Below are 19,290 nucleotides of genomic sequence, written 5' to 3' on the forward strand. Positions count from 1 at the left end.
TGTCAGAACGAAGCGTTCTCTTGGAGGGTGAGACAGAGAAATCAAAATCCTCATCATATCTCCCAAAGTCTCTCCCATCACACGATTCAATCCCACAGAAGGAACTTGAATCGTCCTCGCTGACAAACTCAGTAATCGGGTCGAGGTCCTGACAAAGAGGCCCCTGCTGAGAGACGAGCCCCTCAAAGGAAGGGGCGGAGGACTCCCCAGGAGTCCCAGGAAGCGAGGGGACGGAGTGGCTACTGTGATTCAGAGAGCAATGAACAGGAGCCTCAAAGGCATGCAAAAGGACGTCCTGCGGAAAACCAAGCTCCATCTCACCAACCACTGAAGAGGCACCAATCTCTTCCTCAACCTGGCAAGCCCAATAAAGGGCCAAGCAGGGGTCAGGTCCCTCTTGGGGAGCGACAACAGACTGCGGGTCAGGAGCACCAGCACCTCCTCCCATCGCAGTATCACTGCACCCATAAGCAATGTCCTTAACAACATCTCCATCCACATGGAGATCTGGACTCTGCTCAGTAGACTCGAAAGGAGCCTCAGTCCTCAACTCAGAACGACAAAGATCAAGCTCCTCAGGTAAAGACTCAAGAACTTGGAAGGCATTCTGATTACGCGGGACACCCTGAGGAGGTGGCCGCCGCTGTTGGTTACGCCTTCTCTTTTTTGCGGTCCAATTGCCCGCACCAGGGGCAAAAGGAGCAGGGCCTCCTGGGGCCACTGAGGGACCCGCCTCCTGAGGTTGCGGAGGAGGGTTCCCGATCACAACATTTTCCTTCCCATCAGAAGGCTTTGGACGAGGAGGTCTTGGGTTCTTCCCGTGGGAATAGCACACAGAGGTAGCATGACCCAACATCTTGCAATCAGAAACACGGGCAAAGGCCCATCTCGATCTCTCAGCCGTATGCTCATTCAATTTGATTGGATTTCCGAGAATTCTGGCGATAGCATACAGGCTCTTCTTGTTATACAAGTGCAAGGGAAGCTCAGGGAATCTGACCCAGACTGGGGCAATGGGCGACTCCGCCTCAAATTTGAATTCAGGGGTCCACTTGAAAAAGCGGATCCCGACTGCTCCCACAAAAATCCCTCCATTCGTCCAAAGACGAGCAAAGTCCTCTTCACAAGAAAGAATGCTGACCAAATAACCCCGAGGGAGGAATTTCAGATTAAACGAAGTCTTAAAACCCATTTGAGAAAAAACAGTTGAAATCAGGATATTGGGAGCAGTGGACCGATTCCCCGTAATTTTGCCCACCAAGCAAACTTAAAAGGCTCAATCAGGGAGGAAATTACCTCATCCGGGAATCGAATACCCGGTTTTCCATCCATAAAAGTTGGCTCCGAAAGATCCTCCATCGAATTGATCACATCAGCAAAGCTCTTCCTCGAAGCTCGAGGAGATGGAGGGGCTAAAGCATCCCGAAACGAAACAGGGGCTGAATCAGCAATTTTGGAGCTAGAGTTGACTGACTGGTCAACAATTTTGACTTGAAAGTCATCGATTTTGACTTGAGGGTCCAAGTCAACCATTTGAAGGTCTACATCCCCAATTTTGACTTCAGAGTCAACAATTTTGACCGAGTTGACCACATGGTCAACAATTTTGACTGTGTTGACCGAGGAGTCAACATTTTTGATCGGGTTAACAAAGTCAACCATTTGACCATGACCAAGTCCAATTTTGACCGCGGAGTCAATGATTTTGACTGGGTTGACCACGCATTGACTGGATGAGTTGACACAGTGAGTGCGACCGTGTGACTCGCCCGAGTTGACTGGAGATTCATCGGTAGGAGTACCACCGAGGGCCGGCGAGGTGGTGTAGAACACAAATTTGGGGTCCATGTGTGCAGACTCGGGCGTAGGAGCGGCGAAAAAAGCTTGACTCGGGGCAGAACTCGGCGGAGGGGTTTGAAAAAGGGGGTTTTCAATCGGGGCCAAAGAACCCGGAATTGAGGGATGAGAAACAACGGTAGGGGCTAGGGGATGCTGAGGGAGAAAGGAATTAGGAAAAGAATGAGCCATGGCCGAGTAATTTGGAAAGCAAATCGCCGGAGAAAGGGTTTGAATGCCATGGTTCTCAGATCTGAAAAATAGCTCCGAAGGTGACAAAATATGGAACGGGGGGTGAGGCATCTGGAACAAAATCGAATGAGGATTCCAGATCGGGCCATGGTTTGAGCTATAACAACCTGAGCTCGCCGGAATCACAGGAACAAAGGGCTGGCTCGGAGTGAACAGTACCTGCGAGTCAATCGAGCTCGAGCCCGATGAAGCCAGGCCATGAGAGGCTGCGGGGAGGGTCTTAAACGAAGCAGGAGGAAGAGGCGAGTTTGATGCAGGTTCTGGAACGCCGGAAAAAGTCACGGCCGGGAAGATGATCGGAGATGACGAAACGGGCGAGAATTCAATCGGAGATTTGACCGGCCAAACGATGTCCGATTGGCCTGAAATTTGAACCGTAGCATCGTCTCGGCAAGGCGTCTGGTGGTGGGTTGGGCCGGCCAAGAACCGGTGGCAACATGGCGGCGACGGCAGCTGCTATTTAAGGAAAGTTTGGGGCAATTTAGGGAGAGAAAAAGGCTAGAGAGAACATTTTTACCCAAATAAATTTCCCAAACAAGTGATGAGGATGAGGTTTCTTCCATTGTCATTTCAATTTAGGGTTTTCAATTTAGGGTTTAGGGTTTAGGGTAGCATTATTTGGGGTCACGGAGTCTTATTGCGGGTCTGTTGAAACCCGAAAATTGCAAGCGCGCATCCCCAAAAAGACACGCTAATGGATCTGGATACGAATCTTTATTGCTATTTTACTTTCACGGTATTCGATGTTATATAGTAAAGTAAAGTACAATCATTAACAGTCGACAGCCAAATAATGATCAGTCGATTATTACATAGACGCCGACTGGTTAATAACATATACATAATACTGTAATCTTAATCATAATCGTAAGTATAAACGTATTCATATTCATAACCCAATTGGTTTAGTAGAATAACCAAATTAATTTTGATATGATGGTTTTCCATAAAAATTAAAATAAAAAAAAAAAAGCATATATACTTTCTCTCAAGCAGGACAAATAAATATATGGCTAAGAAAAGGAAATTTTAAAGTGTTTAGAAACGTATTCATAATTATAACTCATTTGGTTTAGTATAATAACCAAATTAAATTTGATATGATGGTTTGTCACAAAGTTTAAAATTAATATATATATATATATATATATATATATATATATATATATATATATACTTTCTCCCAAGTGTTTGGGAAAAATTCTGCATATCTCTGATTATTGAATTGTATTGTAATCTTATATTAAATTGCATATGGTATTTTATTCTTGAGGACGATGCTTGTTAGATATAAGAGGTCAGGGGACTATGTTAAGCAGATACAAATGTTGGGGAAATAGGAGTCAAAACAGAGCCTTTCCAACAATTGACATGGGTCGACGGGAAAATATAATCGGTCGATCAAACATTATAATCGGTCGGACAGCGGTTGAAACGGTAGCGTGGACATCCTTGGTGTTTAATATGGGTCAATCGTGTTGTATCACAGTAAGTAGAATAGGTTCTGGTCGCCCATGGTAAATCCAGTCTTAATCCCATGGTGAGAACGATAGTTTCTTCTCTACCAAATGTGACACTAATCTTATCTTACATTATGATAGAGAGGTAATCATGTTTATAAATTCGAACAATCACAATCATAACCTTTGATATAATATGATACAATCTCCATGGTACAAATTTCATAATAATGGAATTTAGGGTTTAGGGTTTTCAATTTAGGGTTTAGGGTTTAGGGTTTAGCATTATTTAGGGTCACAGAGTCTTATTGCGGGTCTGTTGAAACCCGAAAATTTCAAGCGCGCATCTCCAAAAAAACACGCTAATGGATCTGGATACGAATCTTTATTGCTATTTTACTTTCACGGTATTCGAGGTTATATAGTAAAGTAAAGTATAATCATTCACAGGATAGACTCGGGTGTAAACACCCCCCCCCCCCCTCGGTGGTCACGTGGTCTTCTCAGAATATCATTCGATCACATCAAATATCAAGTTTTTAACAGTCGACAGCCAAATAATGATCAGTCGACTGCCTATTACATAGACACGACTGGTTAATAACATATGCATAATACTGTAATCTTAATCATAATCGTAAGCATAAACGTATTCATAATCATAACCCAATTGGTTTAGTAGAATAACCAAATTAATTTTGATATGATGGTTTTCCATAAAAATTTAAAAAAAAACATATATACTTTCTCTCAAGCAGGACAAATAAATATATGGCTAAGAAAAGGAAATTTTAAAGTGTTTAGAAACGTATTCATAATTATAACTCATTTGGTTTAGTATAATAACCAAATTAAATTTGATATGATGGTTTGTCACAAAGTTTAAAATTAATATATATATATATATATATATATATATATATATATATATATATATATATATATATATACCCAAGTGTTTGGAAAAAATTCTGCATATCTCTGATTATTGAATTGTATCGTAATCTTAGATTAAATTACATATGGTATTTTATTCTTGAGGCCGATGCTTATTAGATATGAGAGGTCAGAGGACTATGGTTAAGCAGATACAAATGTTGGGAAAATAGGAGTCAAAACAGAGCCTTTCCAACAACTGACATGGGTCGACGGGAAAATATAATCGGTCGATCAAACATTACAATCAGTCGGACAGCGGTCGAAACGGTAGCGTGGACATCCTTGGTGTTTAATATGGGTCAATCGTGTTGTATCACAATAAGTTGAATAAGTTCTGGTCGCCCATGGTGAATCCAGTCTTAATCCCATGGTGAGAACGATAGTTTTTTTTCTACCAAATGTGATACTAATGTTGATCTTACATTATGATAGGGAGGTAATCATGTTTATAAATTTGAATAATCACAATCATAACCTTTGATATAATATGATACAATCTCCATGGTACAAATTTCATAATAATGGAATTTAGGGTTTAAGGTTTTCAATTTAGGGTTTAGGGTTTAGGGTTTAGCATTATTTGGGGTCACGGAGTCTTATTGCGAGTCTGTTGAAACCCGAAAATTGCAAGCGCGCATCCCCAAAAAGACCCGCTAATGGATCTGGATACGAATCTTTATCGCTATTTACTTTCACGGTATTCGAGGTTATATAGTAAAGTAAAGTACAATCATTCACAGAATAGACTCGGGTGTAAACACCCCCCCCCCCTCGGTGGTCACGTGGTCTTCTCAGAATATCATTCGATCACATCAAATATCAAGTTTTTAACAGTCGACAACCAAATAATGATCAGTCGATCATATATTTTAAAACGGTCGAACAACGGTCAAAGAAGTAGCATCGACGCCCACTGTGATCAATTTTGCTCCAATCCTAAACCCATGGTGAGAACGATAGATTATTCTCCACCAAATGTGAATCCAACTTAATCCTACGTTATGATTTTAGTACACGGACGGTGTGTGGTTGGGCACGGACGGGACTTTATTTATTGCTTTGTTCAGTTCAGGAATAATATTACTCCAAAGAAGACATGCATACCGAGGGATCAGCACGCATGCGCATGCTGCTTGCGCAACCCGAAGACGACACGCAAATCGAGAGATTTAAGAAGCGCAATTGTCTTGTTATTGATTTTTGTCCCGTTGTTAATTTTTTATTTTTTTCTTTTGTCTGCTAGTTACCAGGTTCCCTTTATTTTAATATTATTATTATATAATATAATGTTTATAGGCGAAATTCGTTAAAAAGGGCGGTACACGCACTCTGAGGCTCTGAACTCTCATCGTCTGTCTTTCTTCCTTGACATCTCCCCAGAATAAATAGTATCTATTTTCAAAATACGTATTATGGGTTCCACTAGTAGTTATTTCGTGTTTCCATTAGTAATTTGTTTTGTTTTTCTTGCATTGTAATGTTAAATAGTATCTATTTTCCACTATGTTGGTTATGTTGGTAATACAAGAGGAGTCCTTACCTGTGTGTAACTGGGTTTCCATCAGTAGGCTTTTTTTCATTTGTTTTCCATCCGAAATCGTATTATTTCATGTTTACATTAGTAATTTGTTTTGTTTGTCTTGCATTGTAATGTTAAATAGTATCTATTTTTCCACTATGATGGTGGTGTTGGTAATACAAGAGGAGTGTGTGTAACTGGGTTTCATCAGAAGGCTTTTTTTTTTTTCAATTTTTTGTTTTACTGACATTGTAATGTTTCATATTTATATTTATTTATATTATATATATGTCATGAAATACCTTCATCATTTAATCTTTTATTATACTTTCATTCGTAAATATATGCTTTTTTTAACAAATAATAATAATAATAATAATGATAATAATAGCGTGTAAACAGTACTTACGTAATTATGTTTACGATTAGTTCACCGAAGAGACGTCAACCAATTCATACAGCGTATTAATTGAGAACATGCATTCAAAACATCCCATCGCATCGGCTACTCACGATAAGGATGAATACACGTTTGCAACTTTCAATGTTTGTCTATAAATAGTGCATTCACGTGTTTACGTAATATTACTTTAAAATTAAAATTATGTTCTCCTCAAACTCTTGCACTCCTTTCTTTATTTTCTTTTCTTCTCTCGCATTCATTTTCCAATGGCAGGCGAAGGTTCCAACGTCTACCACTACATACAACATATGAAGAGGATGTATGAAAACTTTGTCTATGAGAAGACAATGTCTACGTGGTCGAAGATTGAGGAGCTGAGGATGTACAGACAAGCGCCAATACCTCCTCGGCGAATGTCAGACGCCAGAAGACTTGATCACATATAGGAAAAATTTAAGAGGAAGCTCCGCATTTCGAATTCCATGGACATTTTCAAAGATGAAAATGTTCACCGTTTAATGTTAATGAAAGAGTCTAAACATGTGAGGAAATTTTTTACTCTTATCATTTTATGAAAATCGCCTATGATCACCCTAACTCTGACTTGTACTTTTGGGTTTCTGAATGAAAACATTCAGTACTGCAAGAATTAGGGTTGTAAAAATTTCCTTTTATTATATAAAATTATGTTTCGTTAATGAGTTTTTATTTACACATGCGTTGATAATTCTTGAGACCGTAATGAAGATAGTAATAACAATACAATCGAATTGTCAACAGTCTAAGTTCAAAATATTATATCCCCTAAAAAAAGGCTTAATATATTATATTTAATTATAAACAGTCGTCGATTGTGAATGAAGGTCTACTCCACATAATAAGCGGTCGTCGATGATTTTGCTACCGAACGGAGAATAATTAAATAATTAAATAATAAAAAATGCCCTCGGTCAAATGTGAATAACGTCGGTCGACTCCATATATTAATCGGTCGTCGCGAATTTTGCTATCGACCTCCGAATAATATTAGTATTCACCGTATTAGTTTACAATTATAATTGTACATAGTAATAAAAATCAATTATTTATGTTTACTTAGTTTGATCATTCTTAATATGTTTGTATTATACTTCTTTTTTAGTTTTAGTTTTTTATCTTACGATACAATTGTTTATATATGTCATTATTTTTAGTACGAAGAATTTGAAATTTTGATTATTATATGAAATTACTGTATTGATTCTTTCTTAAGAAATTTGACAGTAAATAAAATCAATGTTTAATAATTTATTACGATCTAAAATACGTTTTATATTGTGCTTACATTAAATCTCATATCAACAATCTATTTTTGTTATTATATAAATTATTTTTTTGTATTTGTTCTGTTAGATTTTTATTGTGAATTATGACGAAAAAAAAAGAAACTCTTAATCTACAAGTTCAAAGAGAAAAATAAAGAATTGCAACAGCTAGATTTATTAAATTATAAATTAATTGGTGATTATTATGTTCATTTTTTAATTACTAGTTCGTATACAATATTTTTTAATTCAATAAAAATTTTATATCGAACTTAAATTAGCCTAGGGCCTTCAATTTTCTGTAGACTGCCCTTAATTATCTATAATACTAATCATCAAATTAATAATAATAATTATTATATACAGACGTATTATTTCCTAATTTGATCTATACCCAATGAATGTGAATAAATTTCAATTTCAAAACCAAAACATTATGTCTCATCTCTATCTTATATCGATCGATAACTGTTGCGCACGTATGCAACATTCACTGCCCCAATGTCTGTCTATAAACAGTGCATTTATGTCTATGCAAATCCATCGAATAGTCACGTGACTGTTCGGGTTCCCAGACTCTTCACACTTAACCTACCCTGACTTTTGATTTCTGATTATAAAAGCACAACATCTGGGATCATTTTGAAACAAACAAATCGAAGGTTAAGTATACAATATGAGCAAATATGGACGGAGCAAGTTCTTTAAGGTGATCACCCACGAAGCAGATTATGCCAGAAGCCTTGGAATTTTCAGCTTTTTGTTGCCACTCTGAGCAAAGTTTAGCGGTAATGCAAATAGAGTTATATGTCACTCAGATTGAGAGAGAACTATATTCTATCTCTCACTCAGATTGATAGAGAACTCTCTTTGCATGATCATGGTTAGTGAAAGACATGGTACCCAAATACTTTGATCGGAATAGCAGGAAAAACTGAAACATCCTCAAGGTGTTGTTGCCTGTTGGGGATATCAATGAATACCTTAAACTTGATTATGCTATCCTCAAGATTGATTATGGTTCTTTAAGGTGATCACCCACGAAGCAGATTATGCCAGAAGCCTCGGAATTTTCAGCTTTTTGTTGCCAGTCTGAGCAAAGTTTAGCGGTAATGCAAATAGAGTTATCTGTCACTCAGATTGAGAGAGAACTATATTCTATCTCTCACTCAGATTGATAGAGAACTCTCTTTGCATGATCATGGTTCGTGAAAGACATGGTACCCAAAAACTTTGATCGGACTGGCAGGAAAAACTGAAACATCATCAAGGTTTTGTTGCCTGTCGGGGATATCAAGGAATACCTGAAACGTCCTCCGAATAATATTCGTACTCATCGTATTAGTTTACAATTATAATTATACATAGTAATAAATAAAGAATGCCTTCGATCGAGTGTGAATAACGTCGGTCGACTCCATATAATAATCGGTCGCCGATAATTTTGCTATCGACCAGATTACAATTATATATCAGTTGATTAAAATAATAGTATTTATATTCCTCGTCCTCCGAATAATATTCGTACTCATCGTATTAGTTTACAATTATAATTATACATAGTAATAAATAAAGAATGCCTTCGGTCGAGTGTGAATAACGTCGATCGACTCCATATAATAATCGGTCGTCGATGATTTTGCTATCGACCAGATTATAATTATATATCAGTTGATTAAAATAATAGTATTTATATTCCTCGTCCTCCGAATAATATTCGTACTCATCGTATTAGTTTACAATTATAATTATACATAGTAATAAATAATGAATGCCTTCGGTCGAGTGTGAATAACGTCGGTCGACTCCATATAATAATCGATCGTCGATGATTTTGCTATCGAACAGATTACAATTATATATCAGTTGATTAAAATAATAGTATTTATATTCCTCGTCCTCCGAATAATATTCGTACTCATCGTATTAGTTTACAATTATAATTATACATAGCAATAAATAAAGAATGTCTTCGGTCGAGTGTGAATAACGTCGGTCGACTCCATATAATAATCAGTCGTCGATGATTTTGCTATCGAACGAATAGATACTTCAAGTTTTGCTATAAACTCATTCATACTGACAAAATTGATTTCTACTACAAATAAATATATCGTACAATGCCAATTTTATATTGTTCACATGAACAAATTAATTGTGCATATATCAAATCTCATCAATAGCTGGAAGGGACCAGTCATTGAGCCAAATTGCTATGGTCAAAAATTTTCTGAAATCGGCAATGACATCATCATTCAATTGATATGGATCGTCATTGGTCATCTCAGCAGCAATTGACCTCAAAGCATACAAACCACACTCGCCACTGCACTTAGCCAATGGGTCTCTGACTCATGTGGAATGGGGTCCCCTTCGGGGTCAACCCTTTCAGATAATTAGCTTTCACTATAAACCAAATATTACTTAAACATTATAGTACACAACATTGATGAGAAGTAACGTAAATGGAAGACCTTGTTTTCTGCTGGGGAAATGCACACAACCTAGCGCACGTCCACCTCCTTTCTGCACCTTCAAAATCCAGGGATTTCAGAGTTTTCGGGACCAAGCTAATTACGCCCTTCATAGCTTTGTCGAAGTTGCTCCGAGTTGTCGCACTTATTTCTGAATCCAGAAAGTAAATTAGTTGTTCCTTGACGTAAACCATCATCGTAACCCAATGGTTGGGTAGATGGATAGGAGCAAGAACCAAACTCGATTCCCACCAAGAGGACGAGGATCAATCTTCTACACATCCAGTAATGTGGCTTGTGAGTTGCTCAACGTCAATTGGCTTGTCCATGCTTGAGTACTCTGTTTGGATCAACTGTGCGAAATTAGCGTTCATCAAAGAAACGTTCTCGGCTAATATTTCGGGGTACAACTTCTGTAAGCTCAGGAGTCCACGCATACACTCTGCCATATGCTGGATCATAAAAATATGTTAAAGGTATATATAAAACACAATACACATGCATGTAATGACAATTGAATCAAAATCTGTTGACAAAGGGCACTCACATCATATTCTATCCACTGTCCAGGGGTCATAAGAATACGAAAAAAGTTTCGATCATATTTCCCATTTTTCTGTTTGCCCGCAATTTCTTTATCTCCATCTCAACCATGGGCCAATCACGCCTGACTCTAAGCAAGTACCACTTCTCAAACTCTTGACCTTGAAGTGCAGTGTTGGCGCCATACATGGATGCGTGAAAGGGGGTTGAAACGGCAGATGATCTCAGCACCTTCCTCTTGCGCTCGGGTGTCAGGTGACTGAATACAATCATCTTCAGCTCATCCTCAACACAGTATTCTTAAACACATTGAAATAAATTAAATAGTCAACTAGATGTAATAAATGGCCCAAAACATATTTAATTAAGGACTTGAACCATACCGGTAGGTGATGGTTGTCGAAACTGCATGGTACTACCTGCAGCCGCTTCTTCATCTGTCCGGGTTCCAAGTTGCGCATTAGTCGGAGTGACGACTAATCATCAAAGATTAAAACAAGTGATTTTAGTATGTTGTTAGGATCACAAAAAGGGTAAGGAATTTGACATTGAGGATCGAAAGATGCAATTGATCTAAGAATGTTGTTCGGAGTACAAAAAAGTAAGGGATTCTAACATGACAAACACGTACGTGGTTCATGGTGAGGTAGTGACTGAGGATCCTTCTCTCTTCCCTCATTGGAAGACATTCCTTCTCTATAGAAAAATAAATAAACAAGTCAACTAGATGAAATAAATGGCCCAAAACATATTTAATTAAGGACTTAAACCATATGGGTAGGTGTTGTTCGTCGTAATTGCAGTGTAGAATCTGCAGCCACTTCTTCATGATTTTTTGCCATGACTAGTGATCAAATATTACAAGAAGTGATTTTAAGATGTTGTTAGGATCACAGAAAACTTTGGAGATTCTAATACGTCGGAACACATACATGGCTCACGATGTGGGGATGACTTCGGATCTGCATCAACATCCTCTTCTTCATCTGTCCGGGTTCCAAGCTGCGCATTAGCCGGAGTGACGACTACTCATCAAAGATTAAAACAAGTGATTTTAGTATGTTGTTAGGATCACAAAAAGGGTAAGGAATTTGACATTGAGGATCGAAAGATGCAATTGATCTAAGAATGTTGTTCGGAGTACAAAAAAGTAAGGGATTCTAACATGACAAACACGTACGTGGTTCATGGTGAGGTGGTGACTGAGGATCCTTCTCTCTTCCCTCATTGAAAGACATTTCTTCTGTATAGAAAAATAAATAAACATGTAATTTTAGCATGTTGTTAGGATTCAGACGAATGGTATGGTATTTCGACACAAACAGAACAAATTCATATGTGACTGATGAGGTTTTGGCTGATGCTGAGTGCTACTAGAAAAGACATCAAAATGGGCTCGCAATATATCTTCCAACTCTGTCATCTTCTGTCTCATATCAGCAAACTCACCACGCATCTCAGCGACCTCACCTCGCACCTCAGCAAACTCGGCTCGCATCTGGTTCATTGAAGTTTGCATCACCGTCCCCATGAAATCAATGGATGTCTGCATGGCACGCATCATGTCTCCTAACATCTGAATTTCATTTGACGGGATCGTGGAATTATTGGGGCTATTGGAAACCAGAGGGTTTGTCATCTCATTTTAGGTATCAGGTGATCGATCATGGATGTGTGACGGCGGGTTCCCCGGAGGAATATTCACATCCGGTGTATGAAAAAAATGGGAAGGGGGACGCTGGCAGCAGTACACCTTCTTCCTCTGGGCCATAAAATCAATGATTTGATCAATCACATGATCTGGAGAAGGGTCTTCAAATATTTCAGTGCTGAAGTGTGCTGACATACGCTCCTCGTCAGTGGGAGCAAGGATCCCGACAATGTCAGCCTACAAGTAATACTCATAATTTAATGAGTGTAATAGATTTATGAATGAATACCATATATCTAAGAGACAAAACAATTACTTTACTTACATTGTCAAGGGATTTGAAGCATGAATTAATTTCTTCCTTCTTAGGAGCATTCTTGCTGCTCCAGTCCTTCGTGCTCCAACGACACATACACGGAAGTGGTAGACCAGCCTCATCTAAATGAGTTGCAAAACTGTCCACAACGCCAGGTATGCATTCGTAGGACAGGATCTACAATTATATAACATTTCTATTTAATATATAAATATGATTCAAATGATATTATTACAAAAAAATGACAAATCAAGATGACTTCTTACTTGTAATGGATTGATGAAACCTGCAATGGTGTATGTGAGCGAATTCTGTTTTTTTTCATTCCTTTCTTTCAATTTGTCACTTAAATTCATCGACCGCAAGCTAGCAAGGACTACATCATATGCGTAAGACCCCCACGGATATCTATTAAAAACATCAAAGTCTTCCACTAACCTAAGCCACTCGATGCCCACGGTCACAGATTGCCAAGTTCTCTTGGTCAACAGAACACCAGCGACAAAAAGAAGGCACACTAGTTTTAACTTCTCAAGATTGACCTCATCACCGTCCTCACTGCTCAACACACCAAGCCTATCCTCCAAGTTCCGCACAAAGACCACATCCATATCCCCAAAATGTCTAGATTTAAAATCTAAATTCATTAGAATCTCAGGAATATCTTTGGAGCAGTTAAGTCCTGAGATCAAACAAAACTCTAGTTTTGAAAATCTTATAGGCCTCTTTCGAATCACCATCCAGAATTCATTTTTCGGTGAGTCTAATGTATGCCTACTTATCAAATACCATAACAAACTCCCAGACAATTTATAACGATTTGCACTACATATCAGGTGACCAAATTGTGTTCTGCTCATCATGACTTTCATCTCGGCCGGATTAAGATACTTCATTATCTTTTCAGAAATCTCGGCCGGATTAAGATACTTCATTATCTTTTCAGAAACATCTATGTACCGTCCCAATGTAGTCAGTTTGCAAGAAAAACGATCAACTTTGAACCCTTTCCTTTTAAGAACAACCTGAAAATGTATTAAATCAATGAATACTTAATTACGACTGAAATCAGAAGAAATAAATGTTCAAAAAAAAGTCAATATCAAAATAATAAGTTAAATGAATCAGTCGAGATTAAAATATGATACAGTCGAGGTAAGAAAGAAATCGGTCGGGACATGGTCGATAATTCCTGCTAAGTAATACAGTCGAGATTCATAACATCATCAGTCGATATATGAAGCAAATCGGTCGGCACATAGTCGAGATTCGTCCAACGTAATGCAGTAGAGATTCATATCATCGTGCTAAGTAATACAGTCGAGATTCATTACAACATAAGTCGAGATATGAAACAAAACATTCGGAAATGGTCGAAATTTACTATGACTGTACTACTGTTTCCCTAGGAATGGACAAACATATGAAAATAGAAAAACCTAGGTTTCTCGATGACTTACAGTAACGTTTTCCTCTGCCATTGCTGCAATGCTGCTTGTCGAGAACGAAAGAGGTTACGAGGAGTAAAGGAGCTACGACGACGACGAAGGAGGGTTTCAACGGCGGTTCAATAGGGTTCCGTTCCGACGGTTCCGTTAAAAATTAAAAAGCAGATGTAGGGAAAATTGAAATTGCACTAAACCAGTTAATTACATCAATCGAGAAATCATTTACCGAGTCGACGAGTGTTAAAATGGTTTGTATTTCATTTTAGATTTTTTTTATTCAACTTAAGATTTTTACTTAAGAATAAAATTATATTTTTTATTTCGATATCTATTTGCTCAAATAAAAACTAGACCGTCCATATCACCCATTTTCCCTATACGTTCCCTATAAGAATGGTTCCGGACCAAAAAATTGTTGGCCGAGGCCGAAGGAAATCTTGTATGATGGGTCTGCCTTCGAATCTTCTATAGCAAAATGTTTCTGAATATCGTTTGCGCATTCCACCGTACCAGCCAGGTTGATACAAGATTCTGCCAAGGTACAAAGATTCAATTTTCATGGCGTCCTGCCTTGTCTTACTTGATCTGGGCAGCGGTATCCTACGCTGCCACCAATCACTAAGAACTCTTCCCATTGGCCTCTTTTATCTCTATGCTGCCAGACCCTTTTGCCACTTCCTCGGTCCGACAGTTAGCTGCTCTCAATCTTCATCATCTTCGACAGTCAAAAGAGTCTGCTCCTGGGTTTGCCAATCATACTACTCTCAACAGAAAAAAACGTCCCAATTCAATTCGACGCATTTCATGCTGAATTTGCCTATAAACTCTGAATATTTGACCCGAGAACAGGCAATCACCGTGGTGGCCTCGTTGGCTGACGAGGCAGGCTCAATGGTGGCATTGAGCTTCTTTTACTGGGCCATTGGGTTTACTAAATTTAGGCACTTTATGAGGTTTTACATTGTGTCAGTTACCTGCTTGATTAAAAATGGAAACTTTGAGAGAGCCCATGAGGTTTTGCGATGTATGCTGAGGAATTTCGGTGAGGCTGGGATGTTGAAGGAAGCTGCTGATATGGTTCTTGAAATGCAGAGCCAGGGGTTGGTTTTGAGTGCCCACACCTTGAATTGTGTCTTAAGCGCAGTGAATGAGGTGGGTAGTGTTGAGATTGCTGAGAATGTGTTTGCTCAAATGTGTCAGAGGGGCGTGATACCTGATCCCTGTAGTTTTAAGTCAATGATTGTGGCGTATTGTCGAAACAGGAGAGTTTCAGGTGTTGATAGATGGTTGAATGCAATGTTTAGTAGAGGATTTATTGTGGACAATGCTACGTGTAGTTTGATTATCAGTGTGTTTTGTGAGATGGGTTCCGTGAATAGAGCTTTATGGGCATTTAATAAGCTGGTTGAGATGGGATTCAAACCAAATGTTATTAATTATACTTGTTTAATGAATGGGTTGAGCAACAAGGGCAGCATCAAGCGAGCATTTGAATTACTAGAGGAGATGGTTGGGAGTGGCTTGAAGCCAAATGTATATACTCATACTGCATTGATTTACGGTCTTTGTAAAAAAGGTTGGATTGATAAAGCATTTAGGCTTTTCTTGAAACTTGTTAGGAGCGAAAATCACAAGCCAAACGTGCACACATATACAACCATGATTGCCGGATACTGTAAAGAGGAAAAGATGAACCGTGCAGAGATGTTGCTAGTCAAAATGCAGGAACAAGGATTGGTGCCTAACTTGAGAACCTATACTACCCTTATTGATGGTTATTCTAAGGAGGGAAATTTCCACCGAGCATATGATTTAATGGACAAAATGAGTGAAGAGGGTTTAACTCCTAATAGTATTACGTATAATGCTGTTATTCATGGCCTCTGTAGAAAAGGACAGGTTAAGGAGGCCTATCGGTTGCTGAAAAGAATCCATCAGATTGGACTCTCCGCCGATAAAATTACGTACACCATTCTTATATCCGAGAGCTGCAAGATGGATGATACTAGAAGAGCTTTGGCACTTGTAAATAAGATGATCAAGTACTGTATTGCTCTTGATATGCACACTTATACAACTTTGATCTCTGCATTTTCTAGGCAACGGAAAGTAAGAGAATGTGAAAAAATATTTGATGATGCTATGAAAATGGGCCATGTCCCAACCACACAAACATATACATCTATGATTTGTGGGTATTGTCGAGATAATAATACTGACATGGCTAGAAAAACTTTCCAAATGATGTTGGACAATGGATGTGTACCTGATAGTTTTACTTATGGGGCATTAATAAGCGGCCTTTGCAAGGAATCCATGTTGGATGAGGCTAGAACACTTTTTGAGGAAATGGTAGACAAAGGTCTGTCTCCATGTGAAGTTACTCGGATGACAATAGCTTATGAGTTTTGCAAGAAAAATGAATCTTCAACCACAATGATCCTGCTAGAAAAATTAGACAAAAAGCCATGGGTGCGCACCATTAGTACCTTGATCAGAAAGCTTTGTAGTGAGAGTAAAGCAGAGATCGCTGCCCAGTTTTTTGATAAACTGTTGGATGTAAACCAAACTGTTGATCGTGTAACACTGGCAGCATTTTTGAATGCGTGTTATGACAGTAACAATTATTCACTCATTGCTGATATGTCCCAGAAGATAACAAGGGAGAAAAGGTTGAATTCTTTGTTTTTGTTACATTGATGTTTTTGCTGGCCAAAAATTTGGAAGACAAATAATGTACCTTTTGTTGGATCTCTGTGGCATAGGAAGGATGCAATGGGCGAATTTGGTGCAGGGGCAGCATATGGGTGATTTTGCCATTTGAAATGCTTGTTGCTATAAAACTTGGTGAACAATCTCTTGCAATTTAGGGCATGACCTGCAGGTGGGTAAATTTTAGTGTTGCGAAATGCTTGCAGCGAGAATACTTATAGCCTTGAAAATATCTTGGTAAATCTTCAATACATGCTGTTGGCTTTGATTTGTCAGAATCAGGGCATAAGGACTGACAATAACAATCTTGGGAAACAATTGACCCTTTGTTCAGTTGCTGCCGGTTTCTATATTACTGTTCCAGAGTATTTTGTTTTCGTGTGACTATGATCCCACCCTGAATGGCTCTCTGTAAACGTACCTGTAGATTTCCTTATTCCAATTGTTAGTGGCCTTTGAAATTGTCTTTCAGGAGCTGCTACTTCACTGCTTGAATTTGATGGTCCGAGTTCTTGAAGTTATAGGATCCTAGCAAATATTGGCTAGATGACGGTATTAACATCTTCATCTGATGGATTGCTTGATTGTATCATCGTGCAACTAGTCACTGTCCATGTTTATTAATTGTATGGTTGTATAGTTGTTGTTATTATGCACTGATCATATTAATCTGCTGAATTCAAAGCATTTTTTCCCAAATTTATTGGAATTTCTTATGGTCAAGTCTGTTGGTACTCTAGCTACCTCCTTGCTTGATGGCAATGAGAGCATTTCATGGAAAACTCTTGCTGTACTTTTGTCTAGGAACGGTGATCGGTTTTCTGTTAATGAAGGATGTGTTAACCGATCTTTTAGCTAATTTGTCTTCTTCGCCGGAATGATTCTAATTCTGTGGTTCAACTGTGACAAATATCTGCCAGCTGCTTGTGAGGTTTTCTAGGGATACTTTTGTCTTCACTTTTGATATTGTTGGTTTTTCGTTGGAAAACTTAAAATACTGGGTTGGGCACCAATTTAAATATTTTTTTAAACTCAGTTAAAAATTGTTATTTTTCATGTTTGAGTGGGAAATTGTTTCAGGTGTATGCACATTATTGACTATAAGATTTCATATAGCTCAGAAGTTGTACCTCTATCTCTTACAACGTCTTACTGTTTTTGATTGTTAATCATGCAGCAAACTGGAGCCATATGGTGTGATTCATATGCTATCATGGGTATATGCAGCCACCACAACAAAACAACAGCAAACAGAACTTGTATATGTCTTGCGTGGTGGTGATTCATTTATTGGATCTTGTTCCCAGGTGATAGATCCTATTGTCTTTCTGTGTTTCTCATAGAGATAAGTTTCCCAGAGTTTGGTAAACATATTACCTATAAATTTAAATTCAAGCTCAGGTAGTTTGATATCTTTTCTTGAGCTTCATGAAATTCTTGAAGACAGACTCAATAATCTAACTCTCATGCATTTTTTGTAGGAAGTCAAGAATTTCGAGTAATATTAATAGAAGCTGGATAGAAAGTAGGCAGGTTGGCGTCCTCACGAATCAACTTGTGGCAGCTGGTTTTGATTGCCGTAGTCAATAGATATTCCATCTTTACCAGGGGCTATTTAGATGTGCAAGATGCTACATCATTTATGGGATAACTCTGGGTAAGTGGATCCAAGTTTGTTTGTTTATTATCACCGAATCTTCTGCTAAAACGATTTTCTATTCTGACATATTCTTTAGGGCATTGAGTAGGTCGGAATTTGAAGATGTTTGTGATCTTGCTGTGGAGATCTGTGGGTGACGAGTTTAGTCGAAGTTAGAAACTTGTTGGTTTGAAACTGATTGTGCAGTCATTACCCGATCCACTTTCATGATTGATTTTATATGTATGTTTTGGAGGATTAAGTATCATTTGCAAGGTAATGCCATGAGATTTTCCTCTGACGTTGACTTGTAAAATATTAGATTAGAGCGAATCTTGTTTTGGGGAGTGACTTTGGTCATATCTGCCAATGTGTGTAATTTACAGGATTAATTGTTTAACTCGTGAGATCATTACACATGAAAGTTTAAAAATGTTGTGTTGATTGGTACTGACAGTCATAGAAAGTACTGTTGTAGACATGTATTGTGAGTTGGTCATATCTACAAATGTTAAACACGAGTTTGAGCTAAAATTATTTTGTTTTATAACTCGTGAGTTGGTCATGAAACTTAAAACCGCTAGCATTTGCTAATATTTCGTTAGCACATTCAAAGATTGAACAAGCTTGCGAACTCAAGCACCGTTTCAGGATCAACTGGTTGTGGTTCAAATATAATTCCTGCTACCAGTTTTTTTTTTCATGAAAATCTATAATAAATCGAAACCACATTGATCAGGTGAAAAAGGACAACAAAATCAAACTTTACAAGAATAGGGAATTTAGTTGGCATT

General features: G+C 38.1%; 1 protein-coding gene across 6 annotated transcripts; it reads left to right on the forward strand.

Moving 5' to 3' along the window:
• The first annotated feature begins 14,548 nt into the window (after window positions 1-14,548).
• Window positions 14,549-18,944, forward strand: LOC140879106 (uncharacterized). Of its 6 annotated transcripts, none has more exons than XR_012149368.1 (6): window positions 14,549-16,817; window positions 16,911-17,029; window positions 17,134-17,409; window positions 18,035-18,164; window positions 18,339-18,514; window positions 18,594-18,944. XR_012149368.1 is itself a non-coding variant. In XM_073282764.1 (2 exons), exons 1-2 carry the CDS (start codon window positions 14,704-14,706, stop codon window positions 16,954-16,956), a joined length of 2,160 nt encoding a protein of 719 aa, XP_073138865.1. In that variant the 5' UTR covers window positions 14,549-14,703; the 3' UTR covers window positions 16,957-18,026. The 6 variants fall into 6 exon arrangements, 1 of the variants encoding a protein (XP_073138865.1); XR_012149370.1 differs by having other exon boundaries at window positions 17,330-17,409; XR_012149367.1 differs by having other exon boundaries at window positions 16,911-17,409.
• The last annotated feature ends 346 nt before the right edge of the window (window positions 18,945-19,290 follow it).

The sequence above is a fragment of the Henckelia pumila genome, chromosome 1 (assembly GCF_033568475.1).
Source record: "Henckelia pumila isolate YLH828 chromosome 1, ASM3356847v2, whole genome shotgun sequence".
In the NCBI taxonomy this organism is placed as follows: Eukaryota; Viridiplantae; Streptophyta; class Magnoliopsida; order Lamiales; family Gesneriaceae; genus Henckelia; species Henckelia pumila.

Excerpts from the sequence above, each read along its gene's own strand:
- LOC140879106 (XM_073282764.1), top strand. The coding sequence starts at position 14,704 with ATGGCGTCCTGCCTTGTCTTACTTGATCTGGGCAGCGGTATCCTACGC. Across the intron at positions 16,818-16,910 it reads AAGATAACAAGGGAGAAAAG|GAAGGATGCAATGGGCGAAT; the intron begins GTTGAATTCTTT and ends TCTGTGGCATAG.